The 21,099-nt window shown below is 36.5% G+C and overlaps 1 protein-coding gene across 1 annotated transcript in view; it reads left to right on the forward strand.

Moving 5' to 3' along the window:
• Positions 1-20,214, forward strand: part of LOC110038671 (histidine protein methyltransferase 1 homolog) — a 28,023-nt gene extending 7,809 nt beyond the window's left edge. Inside the window, exons 7-10 of the mRNA XM_020743565.1 lie at positions 18,880-18,924; positions 19,015-19,341; positions 19,443-19,545; positions 20,015-20,214. Of these exons, the coding sequence (XP_020599224.1) occupies positions 18,880-18,924; positions 19,015-19,341; positions 19,443-19,545; positions 20,015-20,097 (558 nt within the window). The 3' untranslated portion in view covers positions 20,098-20,214. The remainder of the gene's footprint in view (positions 1-18,879; positions 18,925-19,014; positions 19,342-19,442; positions 19,546-20,014) is intronic.
• Positions 20,215-21,099: the final 885 nt, after the last annotated feature.

Genomic DNA, 21,099 nt, shown 5'->3' on the forward strand with positions numbered 1-21,099 from the left:
AGCAGGAAGAAATGGTGATACAACATCAGAAAACCATCAAGGATCATCAAAAAGTAATATATATATATATATATATATATATATATATATCTTGAACTGGCTACTGTCTTATACTGCTTTCTCATTCCAAAGGAGCTACAAATTACCTATTTGTTGATTGAGCTGGATTCTTTTGATACCTTTCTTTACTGCACTAGGGAGAGGATGCTTTGTTGGCAAACATTATCCCTTGGAGAAAGATTTCAAAGTTGCTACCTTATTTCAATGTTAGATTGAATCGTATCTTTAGGGAGGCTAATAAACCAACTGACTATCTTGCTAGATTAGATGCCGCCAAGTCACAAATTGTTGTGTCTAATGTTTTTTGTGATGCTTTTAATGTTTTGATTGAAGGGGATGGTTTGGGTCTGACATGTATTAGCTTGCTAACTTCTTTGTAATTTTTGACAGATCATAGGTGTTTGAGGCACGTATGTTAAATTGCATAATCCACATCTTTGTAAATTAACATATGATTAATTTTTTTCATTAAACTTAATATCCAAGTGTGATTGTAAATAAATATGTTCACTATTTTTTCTCTGAATAAAACATATTTATATGCAACAACTGGCCCATTTTTTCAAATATTAAATTATGACTGAGGTGCATATTGAGTCTAATATAGGTGTTTATTTTTATCGATTAACAACCTCCTGAGGGCCTTATAGGCACTTGTATTATTCGTAATAATTTGAACTACTAAGCTTTCCTCACCTTCTTCCTCAACAACTTTATCAAGCATTTTAAAAGCAATTATACATCTTTTACAAAGAACAATGCATTAGGATTTCATAAATACCATCCTATAAGGGTTAACAAAATAATTTATTATACTTCTTTATCTATATCTGACCAATAATTTGATATTCTTATAACTTCTATCGTAAGTCACATATTTTTCACTTCATTAATCATTTTTGACGTTATTCTAATGCCCTCATTTAACATTCAAATTCGCAGCTCCTACATCTATTCCTCTCTCATAGTTCCCAACAGAGTGAAGCATATTAATATATGAATGGTTCCTAATTATTCCTATAAAATGAACTTGTAATTTCTAAACAAACTCTATTTGTGTTCTTCAATAAAAGATACAGAAAGAATTATTTGAGAGTTGATATTCACATCTTCGTCCTCATTCACAATAAATGTATTCATTTGTCATTGAGTTCTTATATCAGAAGAAAATAAAGGACTTCTACTACTAGAACTATCATATTAAGAATCAAAATAAGATGTATTCCCAATTATCTTTTTCATATTTTCTTATGTTGTTTCTTTCAAGATGATATACATTTTCTTAAAAATTCAACAAATTTCTTTTTGACTTCATATGACACTTTCTCACGTGCTCCAATTTTTACATATGTGCATGCCAATTGATCATTAAGGGTCCGTTTGGGCCCGCTTTTTTGCGGCTTCGTGGTCCCCAATCGCGAAAAAGGGTTGTTTGGCTCGCAGCGTCGCGGCAGAGGGAAGCTAAAGCCGGAGAAAAGCGGGAATCACCCCGCGATACAGCTTCGTCTCTGAAAAAGGATATTTTTGCCCTCGCAAAAAACCTCTCTCGTTCTTCGTCCTCGAGCCAGACCGAATCCCGCGCCTTCCCGCCCTCGTTGCCCATTCTTCTTCCCGCCCTCCTCGCCATCCCGCCTCGCCGACCAGGACCGATTAGCAGAAGAGCTCCCGCTTCTCCCTCGGCTGTCTCCCGTTCTCGGCATCGCCGGCTTCACACGACAAGGTGATTTGCACCTTTCTCTTCCTCCTCGACCCAGACTGAATCTCACGCCTTCCTCCGCGTTCTTCCTCCTCGACCCAGACCGAATCCCGCGCCTTCCCGCCCTCGTTGCTCGTTCTTCTTCCGACCCTCCTCGCCATCTCGCCTCGCTATAAGTAGAGTATTACGTTTATTTTGCTTCATTTTAGCTTCTTTATAAGTAGAGTAATAGCTGTGGAAGCTTGTTTCTTTTGAGTTCTATGGATGATTTGTGGGTTAGAGTTCTTTCTGCTTCGTCTCTCTGCGTATGTAACTTTTTGCATTTCTTCATTGAAGCAGTTCCAAAAAAAATACATGATTAATTGATTCGGATGATTCATCATGGCCACGGAATGATAAACCTTGCCCTATCACCCAATTCCTATGTATTTGCATATCTAACAAATTTATACGACTAAAGTCTTTCATATCATTTGAAAAATATCACTGATTCACTGTTTTTTTAAATTGAAATACACCATTCCATACATATGTAAGTTGGTATGTATGTAAAAATTGAAGTTCAGGCTTTAAATATGTGAAAACATTATAATTGAGTGGTATGCATGCAAATCTTTCTTTTTTATTGAGAAAGCACGTTCTGGATTTTTTTCCTAACTGTTATATACATTTTCTCTATGTTTTCTTGTACTTTTATTATAATTATGGCGATCTAAAAAAGAACGAAGAATGATGCATTTTATTATATCTAAAATCCTTGTTGATTTGAACTTGATTTCTAAAGAACCGATTGCACTGCTGGCACTATTGTTAGGGCTGTCTTCAGATTGACAATGTGTAGTATTCACATGATCAGATAGCTTAATTTTTTTAAAATCTTTCCAACATGTAGGAAGTTTCTCTCCACTATAGACAAAACCATAAACATTTTCATTCAACAAATTCCAATAAATTTTCCTTGCATTAACAGAAATTTCCCATAAATATTATTTGAGAATGGTTTTAGAATTGGGGAGTTGGAACATATGAGCGAGTTGCACATATTAAAAATACATTTTTTGAAAAATGTGAATGATGCTAGAGAGCCTTGCACTGCAAAATTATTTGAGAAGGCAAAAACTGTTAATGAATGGAAATCATACAAGGGAGTTGGAATTGTTACTCAAAGTGGCATTTTTTGTTGCACCATGTGTTTCCTGTTGTTTTGTCATGGGGGAGGTTGGCTTGCAAGAGTTTCTCATTTTTTTCGATTTTTACTGTACAACAATTTTTTTTTGCCTCCCAATTCATATGCATTTACATATCTAACACCTAAACTTGACTTTTTAAGCTTTCTAATTGATTTTACTGTTGTTTTTCATGATTTTGTTTTGTTATAGTAATAACATGAATAGTAAGCCTAAAGAGGTTGCTACACCCGCATTATGGGAAAAAGATACAAAAATAATATTTTGTGATCTTTGTCTTAAAGAGATTGAACGGGGAAATAGACATACGACCCATTTCAATAAAGAAGGGTGGCAAAATAATATAAAAAATTTCAAGGAATGTACAGGCAGGGAATACGACATGTTGCAAATGAAGAACAAGTGAGGTCAAATGAAAAAGGAATGAAAATTTTGGAAGGAATTGAAAAAAAGTTCTACCGGTCTTGGATGGGATCCAGTGAAGCAAACAGTTGATGCACCTGAGAAATGGTGGGCTGAAAGACTTGCAGTGAGTTTTGTTTGTAATCTTCTTCATTTTGTAACATTATATTTTCTTCTAATTAGATGTCTATCAATTTCTGTGTAGGTGGTGTCTGTTGCAAAGAAGTTTAAACTTTCTGGAATTGAGTCTGAATTAGAGGAGAAACTCGACCGCATGTTTGGGGGAGTGGTTGCAACGAGGAACTGTGCATGTAGCCCAAACGAGACAGAGTTCGCTAGAAAATTTCAGCTTCAAGAGAAACATCGCTTGAAGAAAAATGGAAGTGATCGCGAATTGATAACTTAACTGGGATATTTATTTATTATCAGTACACTGCATTGTTGATTTCTGCATTGATGAATGAGCTAGATTTTAGCTGGGATATTTATTTGCAATTTATTTGTTATGTTAAGCATGTGGTTTTTATGTTTCTTCTCTTCTCCCTACTTGATAATGGAGGGTACTTATAGTGAAGTATGCGTTTGAGCATTTGGAAGTCACTGTCAAGCGGCTTATGCATTTTTCAGAATCAAGAGTGGTAGCTGAAAAACTGCAAGGGTGTGGAAACAGTTATACAATTTTTTTACGTTAATCCATTTTTATTGACCATCAAGCAGTTTATGATTCACGTTTCTAGTGGTTTGAGCTATGATTTGTTTACCAAGAAAGTAAGATGGTGGATTGAAGTCGAGTGGCATGTATTAATACATTATTGATGCTTTAATTTGCAAATAAAGCACATTAGTTTCTGGGTCTCTAATGGAAGCTCTTTCAATGAAAACTATCTCAACTCTTTGTTTACACATGGAAAATGGCTTACCTGGGTTCATCTGTGATTGAAGTTCTGTTAAGCTAATTTCTGATGATTGGGCCATGGCAGCTTGGACGGGTTTTGCAGCTGGGAAGCCATTTGCCTGATTTTCTTGAATCAAATAAAGGTTTTTACTTAGCGTAGATTGTTAATTTATGATAATTATTATTCTCTTTAATGCAAATAGGATGCATGTGGAATTCAAGCAAGGGGACAAGTAATGTATACTTAAAGAGCTTGGGAACTGATTCAATTGAATTTTAGCATAATTCAATTTTCACATGCATACCACCAATCTATGCATGAAAGTATATTTTTTTAAGTGGTATGAGAGATTTGGGTGGTATACATGTAAAAAAAAAATAATTTTTGGTGCTAGATGTGTAAATACATTGGAATTGATGTTATTCAGCTTGATGAGAAAATTTCAGCTTCAAGAGAAACATCGCTTGAAGAAAAATGGAAGTGATCGCGAATTGATAACATTATTGGAGGACAGTTGATGAGGAGACATCTATCGCCTTCACGTTAAAGACAATCTCTTTAACGTATTTACATCCCTGTGTAAGTAGCAACAAATTAGTTATCTTTTTAATTGATGTTAGGTGTAGATGATGGTCCTTAGATCTCACTATAAATGAGAAAATTTGAAATTAATATTTTTGTGTCACTTATTGAAAACTTTGACATATTTGTGTTTTGTTAGTTTAAAAATATCACAATAAATTCTTCAATATCAATTTCTGGAATGATATTGGAGGCGTGATTTTGAAAAAAACAAATGGCGTGGAACAAGATGTAGGCAATGAAGCCATAACGTTTTTTTAAACCAATTTTAAGATTTTTCAAAAAAAATTTAATATGATCGTGTAGAGATTTCTTGATCACTGGATTTTTCAATGTGGTGGAGATAATTTGTTCCTTCCAGGTTCCCTGTTTCACGATATCATCTTTAATCTATGGAGCTTTTTTTTTTTCTACTGCAATAGATTGGATTTATTTATTCAAGATTTTGGGTTTGAAATAAGCACCAGTGAATAAGTTGGTTCTTGTTTTTTTTTATAATTACATATTTAGCACTTTAAATTGGCCATCTCTATGCAGACCTTGTTTACATACTTAACACTTTGAAAGTTCGGTTGCTCTAATATATGCAGGCCATCTTTATGCAGACCTTTGTGGCCTACATGATTGATGAGGATGTGTATATATACTAATGTTAAACCTTCATCATGTAGTTAGAATACAGGAATTCAGTAATGGCAGTAGGAAGTAACACAAAATTCAGTTTATTTTTATTCACCGCTCAATGAGTAAATTAGTGTGCTGTATATATAAGAATTGTGTGATATGTATATAAACCATAATTAATTTCACATATTTACATATCAAACACTACATTTAACTTCATTACATTTATGCGACTCAATTCTTTTGTAAGACGTCCAAAATAATATGCAAATATTCGTAAAACTTCAAAGTTTATGTGTTAGATATGTAAATTCATAAGATTGTGTTGCATATGTGTTCTTATTCATAAACATAAGTTATAAGCACTTTGGGGGCTTACTAAAGTTCCAAAAAAATGATTGTTATACTCTTTTTTTAAACAGTTTTACCAAACAGGAGCAGTATGATCTTTTCTCCATAAACAACTATCTGACAGCTGGTTTCACACAGCTTACCAAACAGACAGCCAGTTTCCCCGCAGCTGCTTCCCCACAGCTACTTCCTGGGACAACGCAGCTGCAGCTACGCCAAACAGAGCCTGAGTCTCCAATAATTTTCTTATCATGAAATTTATATTTCAAGTTTATCTATTATTTGCATCTTCTTTGGCATTTTAACTTGAGTATCATATTTTCAACTTTGATATTTTCTCCTTGTCCTATTATCCATTCTAATTGAAAAAAATAATAATGATATCATATAATGGAATGATAATGAAATTAATAATTTAGTCATTATGGAATAGAGAAGTACGCATATATGAAGAAAAAAATAATTACAAATGAAATAATCATAAATGAAACATGCGAAACTTTTGTATTTAGACCCATACGTAATGCTATACCTAATTAGCATTATAAATCTAGCGTGCACAAATTTTTAAAACAAAATTCCATGCTAAACTTACAATCTCTCTGATTAACCCTATTAAAAAATTACGAGCCTAGAAATAATTGAAATGAATAAGGACTAGCTTAGATGTTTTACATTGTATCAAATTAACATCGCAACTTATCAAATAATTTTATCATGAATCTAATTTAGTATCACAACTTCCACCTTTTCTTGAAACATATGAAATTACAAACTAGCTATTAAGCAAGTTTTGGCAAGTACTATTAATTATTTGGGAAAACTAGTGTTTGCTAGTTACTTCCAAACATTAGGCACACAAATACACACGAAAAATATATCTTAGCACATCAAAAACGCTTAAACAAAGCAGTGCATTTCAAAGTAACCCATGAAGTGATCATATACTCGACTGCTTATTTAAATTAATTTGAAAAAATGCTTGTAAATGAAAACAAATTTAGTCAGTAAAATTAATAAAATTTTCACAAAACAACAAAAGTTAAATAAAAATTACTCATAAATCCTAAACCAAATATATAAAGATAATCATATCACAAGAGAACACAAATTCTTTTTCAAATAATCAAAAACATAAATATAGTTTTAACAAAGTAATATAGAAAAAAATTATACAAAAGAAAATATTAAGAATTCTATAAGATAAACTCAAAAAAAAAATTTTTTATTCAACCAAAAATTCCTTAAAGAAAATGAAGCTCATAAAGAGGAAGTTGTGGAGAAGGCGAAGATGAAGACGTGGAAGAGGAAAACTTCAATGACGACGGAGAAGAAGTCGAAGCTCGATAGGGATGCTTTGGAAACTCGAAGCTCCTAAGCTTTGGCAAATGGACTATATATCTACTTGGTAAGCATATCTTGGCGGGATCAAATATATAACGGGATTGCTCGATATTGTAATTATTGTGGATCAACAAGAAGAATATACGGTTCTTCGAGAATGCGTCATTTTGGGTATTCCGACGATTTGTTTAATCGATACAAATTGTGATCCAGATCTTGCGGATATTTCTATTCCGGCCAACGATGATGCTATCGCTTCGATTCGATTGATTCTTATCAAATTAGTATCTGCAATTTGTGAGGGTCAGGAGTTTAACGCTTGATACAGACAAGGTTTGAAGCCTAATCTTTTGTGATGACTAGCTGTGTTGTGTCATGTGTGCATGTGTGCATGTGTAAGAGTATAATATTAGATAAAATTTATTAATAATATAAATATATAATTAAGAAAATAAGGAGTTGGATGAAGCACCTTGATGCATATGCCTCGTCACTAAAAGGCACAAGTGTCGCCCGCACTAGCTAGGATTATAGCTTATGGCACTCCTAAATCTCGATTGGATACACAATTGAAGGCGCATGTCTTGAATACTGTTGTTGTATATATGATAGAAAAAGAAAGATCGACGACGAAGTGAAAAATATAATAAGAAAATTCACTTGCTCGAATTTTTATCTTACAAGATTTTTTCGTAACTTTGAGATTCTCCACCATCTGTCAACAAAATATAGTTTAAAGTTGGAGAATAACATTGTGGAGAACGTCTAGCTCTTTCTGACCTGCGAACTGGCAACTGTAGGGTGCAACTGTAGGGGTAGACTGCTCTGAAACTGACTGTGGAACAATAGGATTGGATGCCTCGGTCCACTCTCCTCGTCATCTGCATCTCTGTCTTGCACTGTGACCTCTGGTAAATTGTCAAATCTTATCAACTCAGATTCCTGCAGTGTTGTTTCAGAAACTGTACTGGATTTGTCCTTGTACATAACCTTCTCATTGAAAATCATGTTCCTGCTCCTTATGATTTTCCGACCCTGATCATCCCAGGAACGATACCCATATGCCTCGTCTCATAGCCAATGAAATAACATTTCTTTGACATAACCTCAAGCTTACTTCGAGCATCAGGATTAATGAGAATATAAGAAAGACAATCAAAAGTCTTAAGGTGAGAAAATTTTACTTCTTTTCCACTCCAGACTTCTTCAGATAATTCACAGTTTAATGGAACAGATGGTCCTCTGTTGATCAAATAAACTGCAGTACTGACCGCTTCTGCCCAGAAAGTAGGTGGTAGTCCGACGTGCAATCTCATGCTTCTAGCCCGCACATTAATGGTCCTGCTCATGCGCTCTGCAACACCATTTTGCTGTGGTGTCCCTAGGGTGGTCTTCTCTATTCTGCTTTTCTGAGCTGCACAATACTCCTTGAACGCACCATCAATGTACTCTCCACCATTATCAAACCTCAGACATTTCAGCTTTAAGCATGTCTCTGTCTCAACCATAGCCCCTTCCAAGTCTTGAACACACTGAATACATCAGATTTATACTTCAAGGAATAAACTCATATCTTTCTATTATGATTATCAATTAATGTGACGTAGTAACGAGAGCATCCAAGACATGCCACTGGAGAATGTCTCTACACATCTGTGTGTACAAGATTCAGTTTTCCTGCCTTTGGCTTCCTGTTACTTTTCAAGAAACCGACCTTTCTCTTCTTTCCCATAATGCAATTTTCACAGATGCCGAGATCAACTGACTTGAGTTCTGGTAGCTTGCCTTTGGACTGAAGTTCCTTCATACCTCTTTGACTCATTTGACCAAGTTTGCAATGCCACAACTCTGTTGTGCTCTCTGCAACAGTAGTATCAACACTGTTATATAAACCAGTGGTCATATATACCGTACCTGTTTTCTTACCCCGGGCTAGTATCAGTGCTCCTTTAGTAACCTTTCATGTGCTATCCGAGAAAAATACTGAATGTCCACACTCATCAAGCTGCCCAACAGAAATAAGGTTCTTCAGTTCATGAATGTGTTTGACCTTTTGCAGAGTCCACTTGTTCTTGTTTGGAAGTGCAATGTCAATATCTCTCATTCTTACCACGTTCATAGCTTCTCCATCTGCCAGATATACTTTCCCAAAGTCACCTGCAACATAATTTCACATCAATTCCCGATGAAAAGTTATATGGAAAGAAACTCTTAAATTCAACATCCAGTCATCAACATAACTATGAACTGCCAGCAGTATTGCATCCTGTGATTCTTCAGTTACCACATTTGCACTGTCATTCTCCTTCTTCTTAGGATTCCTGCAGTTCCTCTTTATGTGGCCAGTTTTGTCACAATTCCAACAAGCTACTTGTTTATCAGACCTTGACTTGCTTCTGCTTCTATTCTTTGATTTTGATCGTCCCCTTTTTGAGTTCCTGTTATGTGATTTCCCTCTAAAATTAACATTTAGTGCCGAACTCGAACCTGAGATCTCGTCAGAATCTTTCCTTCGCACCACCTCAGCCAAAATCAAATCACGAATATCTTCGTGTTTCAATTTAGATTTACCTGCAAAATTACTGACAACCATTCTCATAGCTTTTCAGCTATTAGGCAATGAAACCAATAAGATCAGTGCATGTATCTCATCATCAAATTCAATTTTCACAGACGATAATTGATTTGTGATAGTATTGAAATCATTCAGGTGTTGTACAACAGGCGTACATTCCGCCATCTTCAAATTGAATAACTTTTTCACCAGATATACCTTTTTATTCGCCGATGACTTTTCATATATACCTGACAAGGCTGTCATAAGATCTGCAGTCGTCCTCTCCTTGACGCCATTGTGAGAAGCGAAAGAAGCGGGGTCAATCGAATAACCCCCAGAACATGTCGATCCAACAGATTCCATTCAGCTTTTTCCATTCTTTCAGGTCTTTTCCCCAATAACGGAAGATGAACTTTCTTTCCATAGATGTACTTCTCTATCTGCATCCTCCATTAACCAAAATCTGTAACATCAAACTTTTTGATTCCTGAAATCTTCACTTCATCCGCAGTCATTGGCTCAAATACCAGTTGTTGTGGTATATATGATAGAAAAAAAAACGATCGACGACGAAGTGAAAAATAGAACAAGAAAACCAACACCAGAAAAGAACACACAGATTTATGTAGTTCGGCAAACTGCCTACATCCATGGAGTTGCAGAAGATTTTACTAATTGAGGAATTTACACCAGTGGATCGTCTCCAATTACAAGAGCAAACTCTTTCTCTCACTTCTTCACTCTTCGCTCTCTAAATCGAGATACACCGAAGAAAAAGAAAAACTTACAAGAGAAAAACCTATTTCTCTTCTGCCGCAAGCCAATAAGAAGAAATCAAGAAGAGCACCTTCTTCTTCCACTATCTTCTTCTTCCTTCTGCCAAGCACGAGAAGAAAGAAGAATCTTTCAAAGGAGGCGTGGGTTTCACGAACTGAAGGAGGCGTGGGAGGAGATCGGAGAGGAGTTCCTCGCGAGAGACGGATCGTCGGGAGGGAGGGAAGCCTTCTGTTTTGCGAACAAGAGAGATGGGAAGCGCGACTTTTGTGTTTCGCGAACTGAAGAAGGCGAGACTTCTCTGTTTCGCGAACTGAAGGACCGAAAGCAGGCGAAGCTCGCGGGAATGTGGGAGCGGTTATTTATTGATTTTTTTTTTCGTTTTTCTGAACCGGGCTCCACCTCAACAAGTACTTTTTTAAATAATGATTCTCAAATAATTGTTTTTTGATAAAATGTGATGCCCTCCATACATTTTCCTACATTTGCTTGGTTTCAAATAGGGGTCATTTGTATGATGAGTATGAAGGTTTAGTTCTTTTGTCAAAGGAATAGTGATAAAAAGTAACTTCCTTGACTATGATCGTAAACCAAAACTAGGTTATAAGTTCAAAAATTTTCCTACATTATTAGTAAAACTCTCTTCTTCTAGTAAAACATGTAGAATGTTCACAGGTTAAAAATACTATGTTTATAAATTTGAATTAAGCATCTAAGTTTGTTAATATTTACAATACTGATCATTGCTCAAAACTTAAGAAGCTATGTTAAAGTGTGGATTCAGACTTGAATATGTGCCGAATATAGGGTTTAGCTTGATAGATATCAAAATTTTCAAATTTAAAGTTGTTTTCATTACACGTGGTAAATTTTATTTCCTTTTTTATGATGAAATGATCATTGGAAAACTGTTGAATATTATGAGTTAAAATGAATAATGATTGCTGCTAACTTTATGTGGCATATTTTCTTTTTTTTTATTGTTGGCATACTTAACAATTTAAACAATCTTGAGTTCAGATATAATGCCTTACAAAGCTTAATAATATTTTTGACAACCACATAATTTTGTTAGTTATTTATATGAGTATAGGATTATTATTAATGATTTTTTTTGTGAAAATATGCATTTGCATTAATATATAAAAAAAGTACAAAAACTATGCATGTATGCATCTATGATGTACAAAAGTGAGACTTGTCATCAACAAGCATAGAGGAAAGTTCCCGATCGTCATCTATATGCATAAAAAAGAATGAACCACTAAGGGCGCGCTTGACATAAAAATGGGTAGCCCTATTACACCACTAAGGGTGTGCTTGACATAAAAATGGGTAGCCCTAATACATTCTCTAGAAATATTCAAAAATAGAGCTTGTTTGAAGTTCAAAATAAAGACACACTCCATCCCAAGTCGTGGTTGGAGCTTCCAAACATCTTATTTGATGAAGAATCTAAGGAATTGCATAATGTTTGTATTGTCCCCTTCGATGATAATACCTTTAAGGTCAAATTTCCATGGCTGGCAAAGTTGGAGAGATTTCACTGCCAGAAGTTCAACTTGGGAGCTATCCTAATGTTCATAATTTTGTCCCATAGCCATGATGCCTATACCAAAATCATTCCTAATGATTGCTCCTGTACCCTCAACCTTGGAACGAAGAAGTGCCCCGTCGACGTTCATCTTTAGCCACTTCGTAGGGGGGGGGGGGGGGCAAGAATCCAATTTACCCCGAAATGGGTAAACCCGAAATGGGTAAATATTTGTCTTAGTGGGGGTCTTGATTGCTGTAGCAACAATAATTGTTGGTGTCCCGTACTTTCGGTTGTGAATCTTGCCATTGCGAGCCCGCCGACAATGATGGATAGTGTAGCAGAAGCAAGGAGCATGAACACTTCTGTAGCTCTTCAAAGTGCTGAGATTCTTGAGAGCTTCCTAGAAATTGTTGTAAGTGGGTTTCCCTAAGTTTGCAAAACATCTTGGACCCTGCAAAACAACAAACAATTAGAAATAAGTTGATCCTGGTCTTCATCATTGGAGCAGCTCCACGAGCAAGCAAGGGTGTCCGCTAGCTCCTTTTAGGAAGCCAACACCAAGCAGGGGTGGAATCCTGGGAAAGACTCCACCAAAACATATGTTCCCGAGGGTTCAATTGCAGCTTCGCAAGACATTCATGGTTGTTCCCATGCTGTGGAAGCGTTGCCTCGTAAGCCAGCGGATTACAAATTATTGAGCAGAATGCAGATTATTGAGCTCAATCTGGTGCTCATGAAGATCACGATGAATTTGGACTTGCTGAATCTTGTCAATTAAATCCTTACCAAAATAATATCCAAGGGCATTATGCTTTCAGCTGCCATTTTAAATGAGCTCGAAACCCATTCACCTTCCAGCTTATGCACACTGGCAAGGCCACTTGTTGATGGGCATATCAAAAATCCATGCGTAGTTAATGGCTTTCACCGTTGGCAATTTTCTATCTCGTGATGGACTGTAGAAATTGCATACCTTCACATATATTCTTCCAGATGATTGAAGTGGTATGATTGTGGTGTTGGAAGGAGGAAGCGTGGCCCGACCCGCTAGGGATGATTGGTGATTACCCCACGCATTAATTTTGGTAGGAGCTTTGTCTAAGAAATTAGAGAAATCAGCTCTGGAGAGCTTCCTTAAAGCGAGTTTGATACCCAGGTGATCAAGCCCTTCCACTTTTTTTGAAGGTTAGGAACCAATAAGCGACACTTTTTTCCAAATGATGGTGGCTCGACTAAATAATACAGCAGATTTTGCAGAATTGTCCCTTCGGCCGGTCCAATTGCAATAATCTCGCACAATTTTCATAAGCGTCTTGATTGCGTACATAGATGCTTCCGAGAAGACAATGATGTCGTCAGCATATAACATATGTGATATGTGTTTGGGGGAGAGGTTCTTACTGATTTTGATGTCAATATGCTTCACTAGCTTGGAGAGAGCTTTAGATGGGAGTTCCAAGCATAGAATAAATAAATATGGTGATACGAGGCAGCCTTGTTGAAAACCGCACTCCACCTTGATCCAGGGTGATTGTTTACCTTTAATTCATAAATTAAAGGGAGGGTTCTCTACACAATTTAGGATCCAAGTTCCGGAAACCCCAACCATCGAGAATGCCTTGGAGAGTTTGCCAACTCATCTTGTCATATGCTTCTTCCATATTGTTCTTAATGGTCATGAGGCTGCTTTTAGCCATTGAGTGTTTGTGCTTATTTATTATCTCTTGTGCCACCAAGAAATGATTAGAGATATATCGGTGAAGAACAAAGGCGCCTTGCTCCTCGGAGATTAGGAACGGTAGTGTTCCTTTGAACTTGTTAACAAGCATCTGGGCCACCACCTTATAAATAGTAGCACGAAGGCTGATAGGCCTAAACACATTCGGGGACTCTATTGGTGTCTTTTTAGGAACAAGAATAACAAGAGAATTCTTGCAGCTGTCAGGCATACACTTGGTTGCAAATAATTCATGAGTAGCCATTAGGACCTCTATGAATGATGGGCCAAAAATATTTATAGGAGGTGATGATTACGTTAATTCCTTAGCAGTTGGGTCCCTTCTCATTAATGGCCTTCCAAATCTCCTCATCACCGATCAACGCAATGAGCTGGTTGGAGAAATCAACGAGTGTTTGTGTGGAATGCTGCAGGTTTGGTCATCCATCAAGTTGTATGGGGGTGTGATGCCACTTTTTGGAAAAAAAAATTGTTGAAATTCAGAATAATATGACATACTTTATGGTTTCATTGATATGAACCAGAGTATAAATAACCCTTATAAGAATTCTATAATAGGAAAAATAATAAAAAAGAAATGATATGAAAGAAAAGATATATCTCCTAATATCTCCAATAATCAATTCATATTAATTATCAGGAGATATATGAAATAATATAAAATGGTAAAACAAATAATTCCCAATCAAAGAAAAAAATATAAAATAGAAAAGAAAATATCTTCTTATATTAAGGAAATAATTCATTTCTCATAACTTTTTATAGGAATAAATTATTTCCTATTATAATTCTTAATAGGAAATTAATACTCTCCCTCAAGTTTGGAATGCATGCTAATAATTCCTAACTTGCTCAGTAGTGAAGAAAAATTGGTCGTTTGGATTATCGAGTTTGCTAGATTCTGGCTTGGCTGAATTTTGTATTTTGTCTGTCATATGTTTCGACGTAAAAGAGAGATTCATGTTTGATTAAATTTGCTTGATTCATATTTGACTGAATTTTGAGTTTTGGCTGCCATATATTTCGACGTAGAAGAGAGATTTAGACTTGGCTGAATTTGTTGGATTCAGTCTTGGCTGAATTTTGAGTTTTGCAGGGAAAAAAACAACCTACAGGAAAACTAACTTTTAGTTGATCGCGGTTGTCGTTGGATGCGGAAAAAAACATGTAAATCACACCCAGTAAATTCTGTTGACAGAGAAAGCGGTAGAAGAAAGGGCGGCTAGAAACAGATCTCTCTTTAACGCTTGGGTCAGGGAATAAAAAAATACCCCTGACGCTTTGACAGGAAAAAAAAAAACTGCAGAAGGGCCGATGATGGATTTTGTCGGCATTGTTCTATCCACGACAGCGATATCTCCTGCTAGATGATGATGAGGCGGGTGGTGGCATTGCGGGTGTCGCCCTGGCTAGAGCCCTATCGCTGGTGCCGGCATAGGAGGATACAACGCAGGAATTTTTTGGATGGTTTGTGGTGATGTCTGGCCAAACTCCAAAGTTTTTTTGTCATCATGGTTTCTTGGGAGCCGTGTACAGAAGTGAAGTAAGATCCCTCGACTTTCTGAAAGACCTCAGAGAAGGAGATTCGTCCAAAACATCAACCCGTGCATTTCTAGGCTATGGCGGTGGCAACAAGCTTCTAGTCGGATCCGAAAAGTTAGGAGTGCTATGTAGATGGTCATTCCCCATCATCGTTTGCAGTATGCTGATTGGAGGAGTCTCTGATCGCAATCTAGCCAGCAAGGCATTAGCCGCATTGGGAGGCGGAGATGGAGTAGGAGACGCTGAGAACAGAGGCAAGAGCCAATACTCCTCAAAACTGAAGCTACCCTTCCTATTTTCAAATCTGTATCCATTGAAATCTCTTCGTGGAACACGATTAATGGGTGAAATCGATAACTTGGGTTAAAAGCTACGGTGCGGAGGGGGGCTAACATAGCCCTTGTGAGGGCTGCGACTCGATCTATATGGTTCATCATATCGATACTTGTGGCAATTGTTACAGTAAGTTCGTCGTGCAAAATTTAGATTTCCGCACGACGGATTTTGGCATATCCAGTCACCTTCCCTTGGTGAAAAATTTGGATCATTTATGTGGACAAACTCTCCTTCATATGAGGACATTATATGTGTGGTTGAATCAATTCCTCTCGTGTGGTTTGCCGCCTCTCCCAAAGGTATGGGGTGAGAAGTTGCGAAATCTGCCACCTCCTCTCCCTCACATTCCACGACCTGAACATGGTTCGCGAGGGTGCCTAAAATCTGGTTCAAAATAACCATCATCCACACTTGGCCGACGCAGCGGTGAAATAGAACGTGGACATTGTATGTGCCCTGGATCATTCTGAAACCTTTGAAACCGTGGATGGAACGCTAGAGGGGACCCGTGCTGTCGAAGACCAATTGCAGAATCACGACACTGTAGACCAAGTTGGGGCGCACTGTGGCAGAATTCATCAGGAGACCTCCGACGATGCAGTGGCGAGTAGTCCCCAGGGCGTCGTCTAGACCACGGAGATTCACAGGGATGAACATCTTGAGGATGCGCGGACCCGGAGACGGCGATAGGGATAGCACCTCTAGTTCGGACTTCGAGGCAGCATCGAGATCGAACTCTCCGGAGCACATCTCTGTGATTCTTTCCATGGCTTCTGTAACTTGATGAGGCGGTGGGGAATTAGGGATTTGGAGAAGAAGAAAACTTCGTCATTTCAAATATCAAGATGAGTGTCCCTTCCTTCCTGCATAGAGGATGACAGAAAGGGAATCCAGAGTCCAACATTTTTCAAAGGACCGGTGGCTAGGGTACGAAACCTTGCTCCGATGCCATGTTGAAATTTAGAATAATGCGGAATACTTTCTTGTTTCATTGATATGAACGAGGGTATAAATAATCCTTACAAAAATCCTAAAATAGGAAAAATAATAAAAAGGAAATGATATGAAAGGAAAGATATATCACCTAATATTTTCAATAATCAATTCATATTATTTATTAGGAGATATAAGAAATAACAAAAAAATAGGAAAATAAATAATTCATAATCAAAGGAAATAAATATAAAATAGGAAATGAAATATCTCATTATATTAAGTAAATAATTTATTCCTCATAACTTTTTATAGGAATAAATTATTTCCTATTATAATTCTTAACAAAAATTAAGTCATGAAGGCATTCGCAAAGCCTTCTTGATCATGAGAGAAGCAGCCATCAGAAATGTTGATACGGTTAATGCGATTGTATTTATACGGTGGCAAAGCAATGGAATGAAAAAGCGAGAGTTGACGTCCCCCCCTCATTAAGCCAACAAATTTTGGCCCGTTGTTGCCACCAAGAAGCAATATGTGCGAGAGCAAAATTGAGCTCATTGTCTTAAGTCTTCAAATTGTTCTCATCGGATGGTTGGAGGCCCTCACTGGAGCATTCTTTCTCTTGGAGTTTTTTTCAGCTTCAAGGAAAGTTTTCCGCTGTTGACACTTTGCATCGTGTTCTTACTCCAATATTGGAGAGCTTTGAACGTTCTTTTGCTTTTTCTGTACAGGACATCAGCCCCATTGCCAAAGTCATTTTTGCTCCAGGATTTTTGCACTATGTGCCACGCGGTGGGAACTGAAAGCCACATATCCTCAAATCAAATTATATTTAGCAACTGAAACTTCGGTTGTTGGATCTCAAGATTGACAATGCACAATAAATGCTTGGTAGTAGTATTTGGAATGATTTGGAGAGCTGACTCGTTGGCAAGGATGCGGTTGTGTCTAATGATTAAGTATTTATTTCAACATCCCAGATGTTTGATTCTTTCCCTTAATATATACTTTCTCAAATAGATTTATAGAAGATTAGATAGGTATTTTTTGACACACATGTCAATTTTTGTATGCAAATATGTTTTTTGAAATTTTTTATTAAATCTTTTATTCATTGTGCTTTGGCAATGCTCAAGTTTAAGGAGCTGTATTTGGAGAGCAAATGCTGATGACATCATTGTGTTTACTTATTCCAATGATTTAGTTTAAGAAGTGATATGTTGTGAGCTACTGAGCATAGCCCAGCACAAAATCTTATCTACAGCATTGATTCCTTTTATTCAAGGTTAAGTTCTGCAGTCCTGGTGGACCAATCAAGGGATTGAAGAATGCTAGTTTTTGTTATCAAAATGCATAACCCGATAATCTGTAGCAATATGCATGCATAACACATGACACATAAAATTACAACCTATACTCTCCCTTGACAAAGAGACCCTTGATATATAGAGTGAACTAGGATGTAATCTATGATGTCATGTACTTGAGATATAAGCCACATCTCTTCAATTTTTTTTTTTAAGAAAGTAGAAATTGAGAGAAGGAAATTAGCAAGTATAGAGCTTGAACGATTAGAAAATAAATTGATGCAAACATGTTTTGCCATCCTTTGGTTTTGCTTTAAGCAAAAAATTGTAAATAAATTAACTGATTGTTTTGAGATTCCTACAATGTCTTAACGATATGGTCAATACAACTAACACTTCTTCTGGTAGGTTGGAGATCACATCTTGTTCTTAAAGATAAGTAGTTAGCATTGAATAAACTCTAAATATCTTGGGATTGAAACCTTTCAGAAGCTTTAACTGATATAAACGGAAAGAGAGGGATAACAGGGAAACAAATGAACTCCATGAGGAAATAATATTATCTCAAAAGGAAGAGATTTGGTGGAAAATATCTCATTTCCGTGGAAATCATACCAATGATATAATAAGCTTTAGGCCTTAATAAGACAAAATGCTATTATCTTCCTTTCAAAATTTAAAAAATTCATCAAAAGTTTGTTGAGGTAAGCCACAATATCTTCTTAAATAGCTTTAAGTTGCAAACAAGATCCTAAAATAACTTACTAAAAGCTCTGAATGAATAAATAAATACATTGAGGCTTTTTAAGAACTAATATAGTTCAGTTTATCTGCATTGTGGAAAATATGCACAATAAACTCAATGACTTTATACATCACATTCCCTGATTACCTTCTTTCATATGGTTTTCCTTTCGGGAGAAATTTCTTCTTTTATGAGCTCTGGATTTAAATTCTTTTGGTTGCAATTTTGAATTGTGGAATGCTGATTTCCTTTATCAATCCTACAGCTTGGATGTGGTCATGGCCTTCCTGGAATCTTTACTGCACTTACGGTATGTTATCCGGTCCATTTTAATAATATCTATAATTTTCTTACATGCACATTTAATTAGATTAACATTTACCTACTTTCTTTCTACAAGGGTGCTTCTACCATCCATTTTCAAGATTTCAATGCTGAAGTGCTCCGGTTTCTTACTATTCCAAATGTAAAAGCTAATCTGACTGAAAATTCACCATACTGCCTACCTTCTGGAAAAAATACAGAAGTCAATATGCCATCTAATGTTTGCTTTTTTGCTGGTGACTGGAGTGAGGTGCACCATTCGCTGCTTCATGGAAGCAAAGATGGCTGCCAAAATGAGGATTACTCTAATGGTGTATCCAATGATGGTTATGATATTATTTTGATGGCAGAAACTGTATATGCACCGTCTTCTCTCCAAAGCTTGTATGAACTTATTAAGAAGGTTTGTGCTTGAATATTTTTTAATCTTGACTATTATTGCTACTATTAGAATAAAATTTTAAGTTGTTTTTAGCATAATGAAATTTTAACTACATGTTACAGTGTCTGTGCCCCTCTAAGGGAATTGTTTATGTTGCCGGAAAGAAGCACTACTTTGGGGTTGGTGGAGGAACAAGGCAGTTTATAAATTTGGTTGCCGCAGATGGTGAGTTGGTAGTTAAACCAGCAGGCTCATAACAATATTCAAATGCTCTGATTTTCCTAATTTTTCATTCCATATTTTGAATTAATCCGCTGCAAAAAAATGTGAACTTAATGGAGTTCAATTATGGTTTTACATGTTCAATGGTTGCAAGTCATGTGCGAAGTGTATGTTATATTTAATTCCCTCACTAAAGATCATCAGACCCATTAATTCTAAATGTTATCATCTGGCCTCATGTTTTTAAAAGCATTTAACCTTTCATCTTTTTCTAGCCAAAATTGAAGGACCTGGATGAATGCCTATGCCCAGTTTTTAGTTATTCTCATCATATTGGCAGATTCTTTTTGTTCATCAACTCCTATAATTTAATGTCTCATGTTTTGTCTCATGTTTTGTTTGCTTTTTGCCTGCTAAGAATAATATTGTTGGTTGAATGCCTATGCTTTTTAACTGTTGTTTGTTTCTTCAGGTCAAATGAAACCTTTATTGCTTGCTGAGGTTGCTGATGGTTCTTCAAATGTTCGTGAAGTGTGGAAACTTTCAAACGAATAGAACTCAAAACTGAAGAATTCTTCTCATGTTGTTTCTTACATTTTTCTGTCACACTCCTCTTAGTCTATGATTTCTAAGCATTTTCTAATGTTCCGAAGAAAAATTGAATAGTTAAAATTCTTTTAGAAATCCTTGATATGTATGAAAAAGTTACTATCTTTTTTTTTCTCATGGATGGGTTCCAAACATGGGTAAAAACAATGCTAACACATCATGGTGTAGAAGACCTTGCGAGCATCATTGCTATTGCTGAAAGCCTAATTCATTAATCTTGTTAGAAGTTGTCCAAGCTCAAGGAGAAGAAGAGTGACAACAAGAAAGGCTGGGGTAAAAAAAAAAAATGTTGGGAAGAGCTTAATCAAGATAACCACAAAAGAGATTGCCACCATCAAGATGTCTTCAAATCCTGGGATAAGATCAAGCATAAAAGAAAATACTAGTTAGCCTACTCCAAGGCACAATTGTTTCTTAGTAGTCCTCCTTGGATGATGGAGTGCTTGAAAACAGTGGCACTGAACGCACAGGCTCCCACCTTTTAAGAACAAGGGGCAGGATGTACAAGGAAGTTGATCAATGTGGGATGCTATTCAAAATTTCTCAAAGGGTATTTATCGACAAAGATGTGCACATCCCACTTGATTGGAGGAATATAAAACATTGGTTGACATAGAGCAACACATAACTTCATCTTTATAGAGAAAACCAAGAGATTGGGACTGAAGATGGTCGGTGAATGCGCAATGATTAAGGCCATCAACTTCATGATGAAGCCCATCCAAGGCATAACTTGTGTGATGAAGACCACCTTAAGCACATTGGTGGGTAACTAAGATTTGTTTGTAGTTGCACTAGACGTCTTTAATGTAGCGCTTTAACTAGACTTCCTTGCCATGTCAAATTTTTCTTATTCCCTTTTCCAGTACTAAGTACATCTTAACGGGGATAAGACTTTGTGTAATACCCACAATAAAGGCCATCAAGTTTGAAGCAAAGGTGCTATTG

Source organism: Phalaenopsis equestris, unplaced genomic scaffold, assembly GCF_001263595.1.
Source record: "Phalaenopsis equestris unplaced genomic scaffold, ASM126359v1 Scaffold233467, whole genome shotgun sequence".
Lineage (NCBI taxonomy): Eukaryota > Viridiplantae > Streptophyta > Magnoliopsida > Asparagales > Orchidaceae > Phalaenopsis > Phalaenopsis equestris.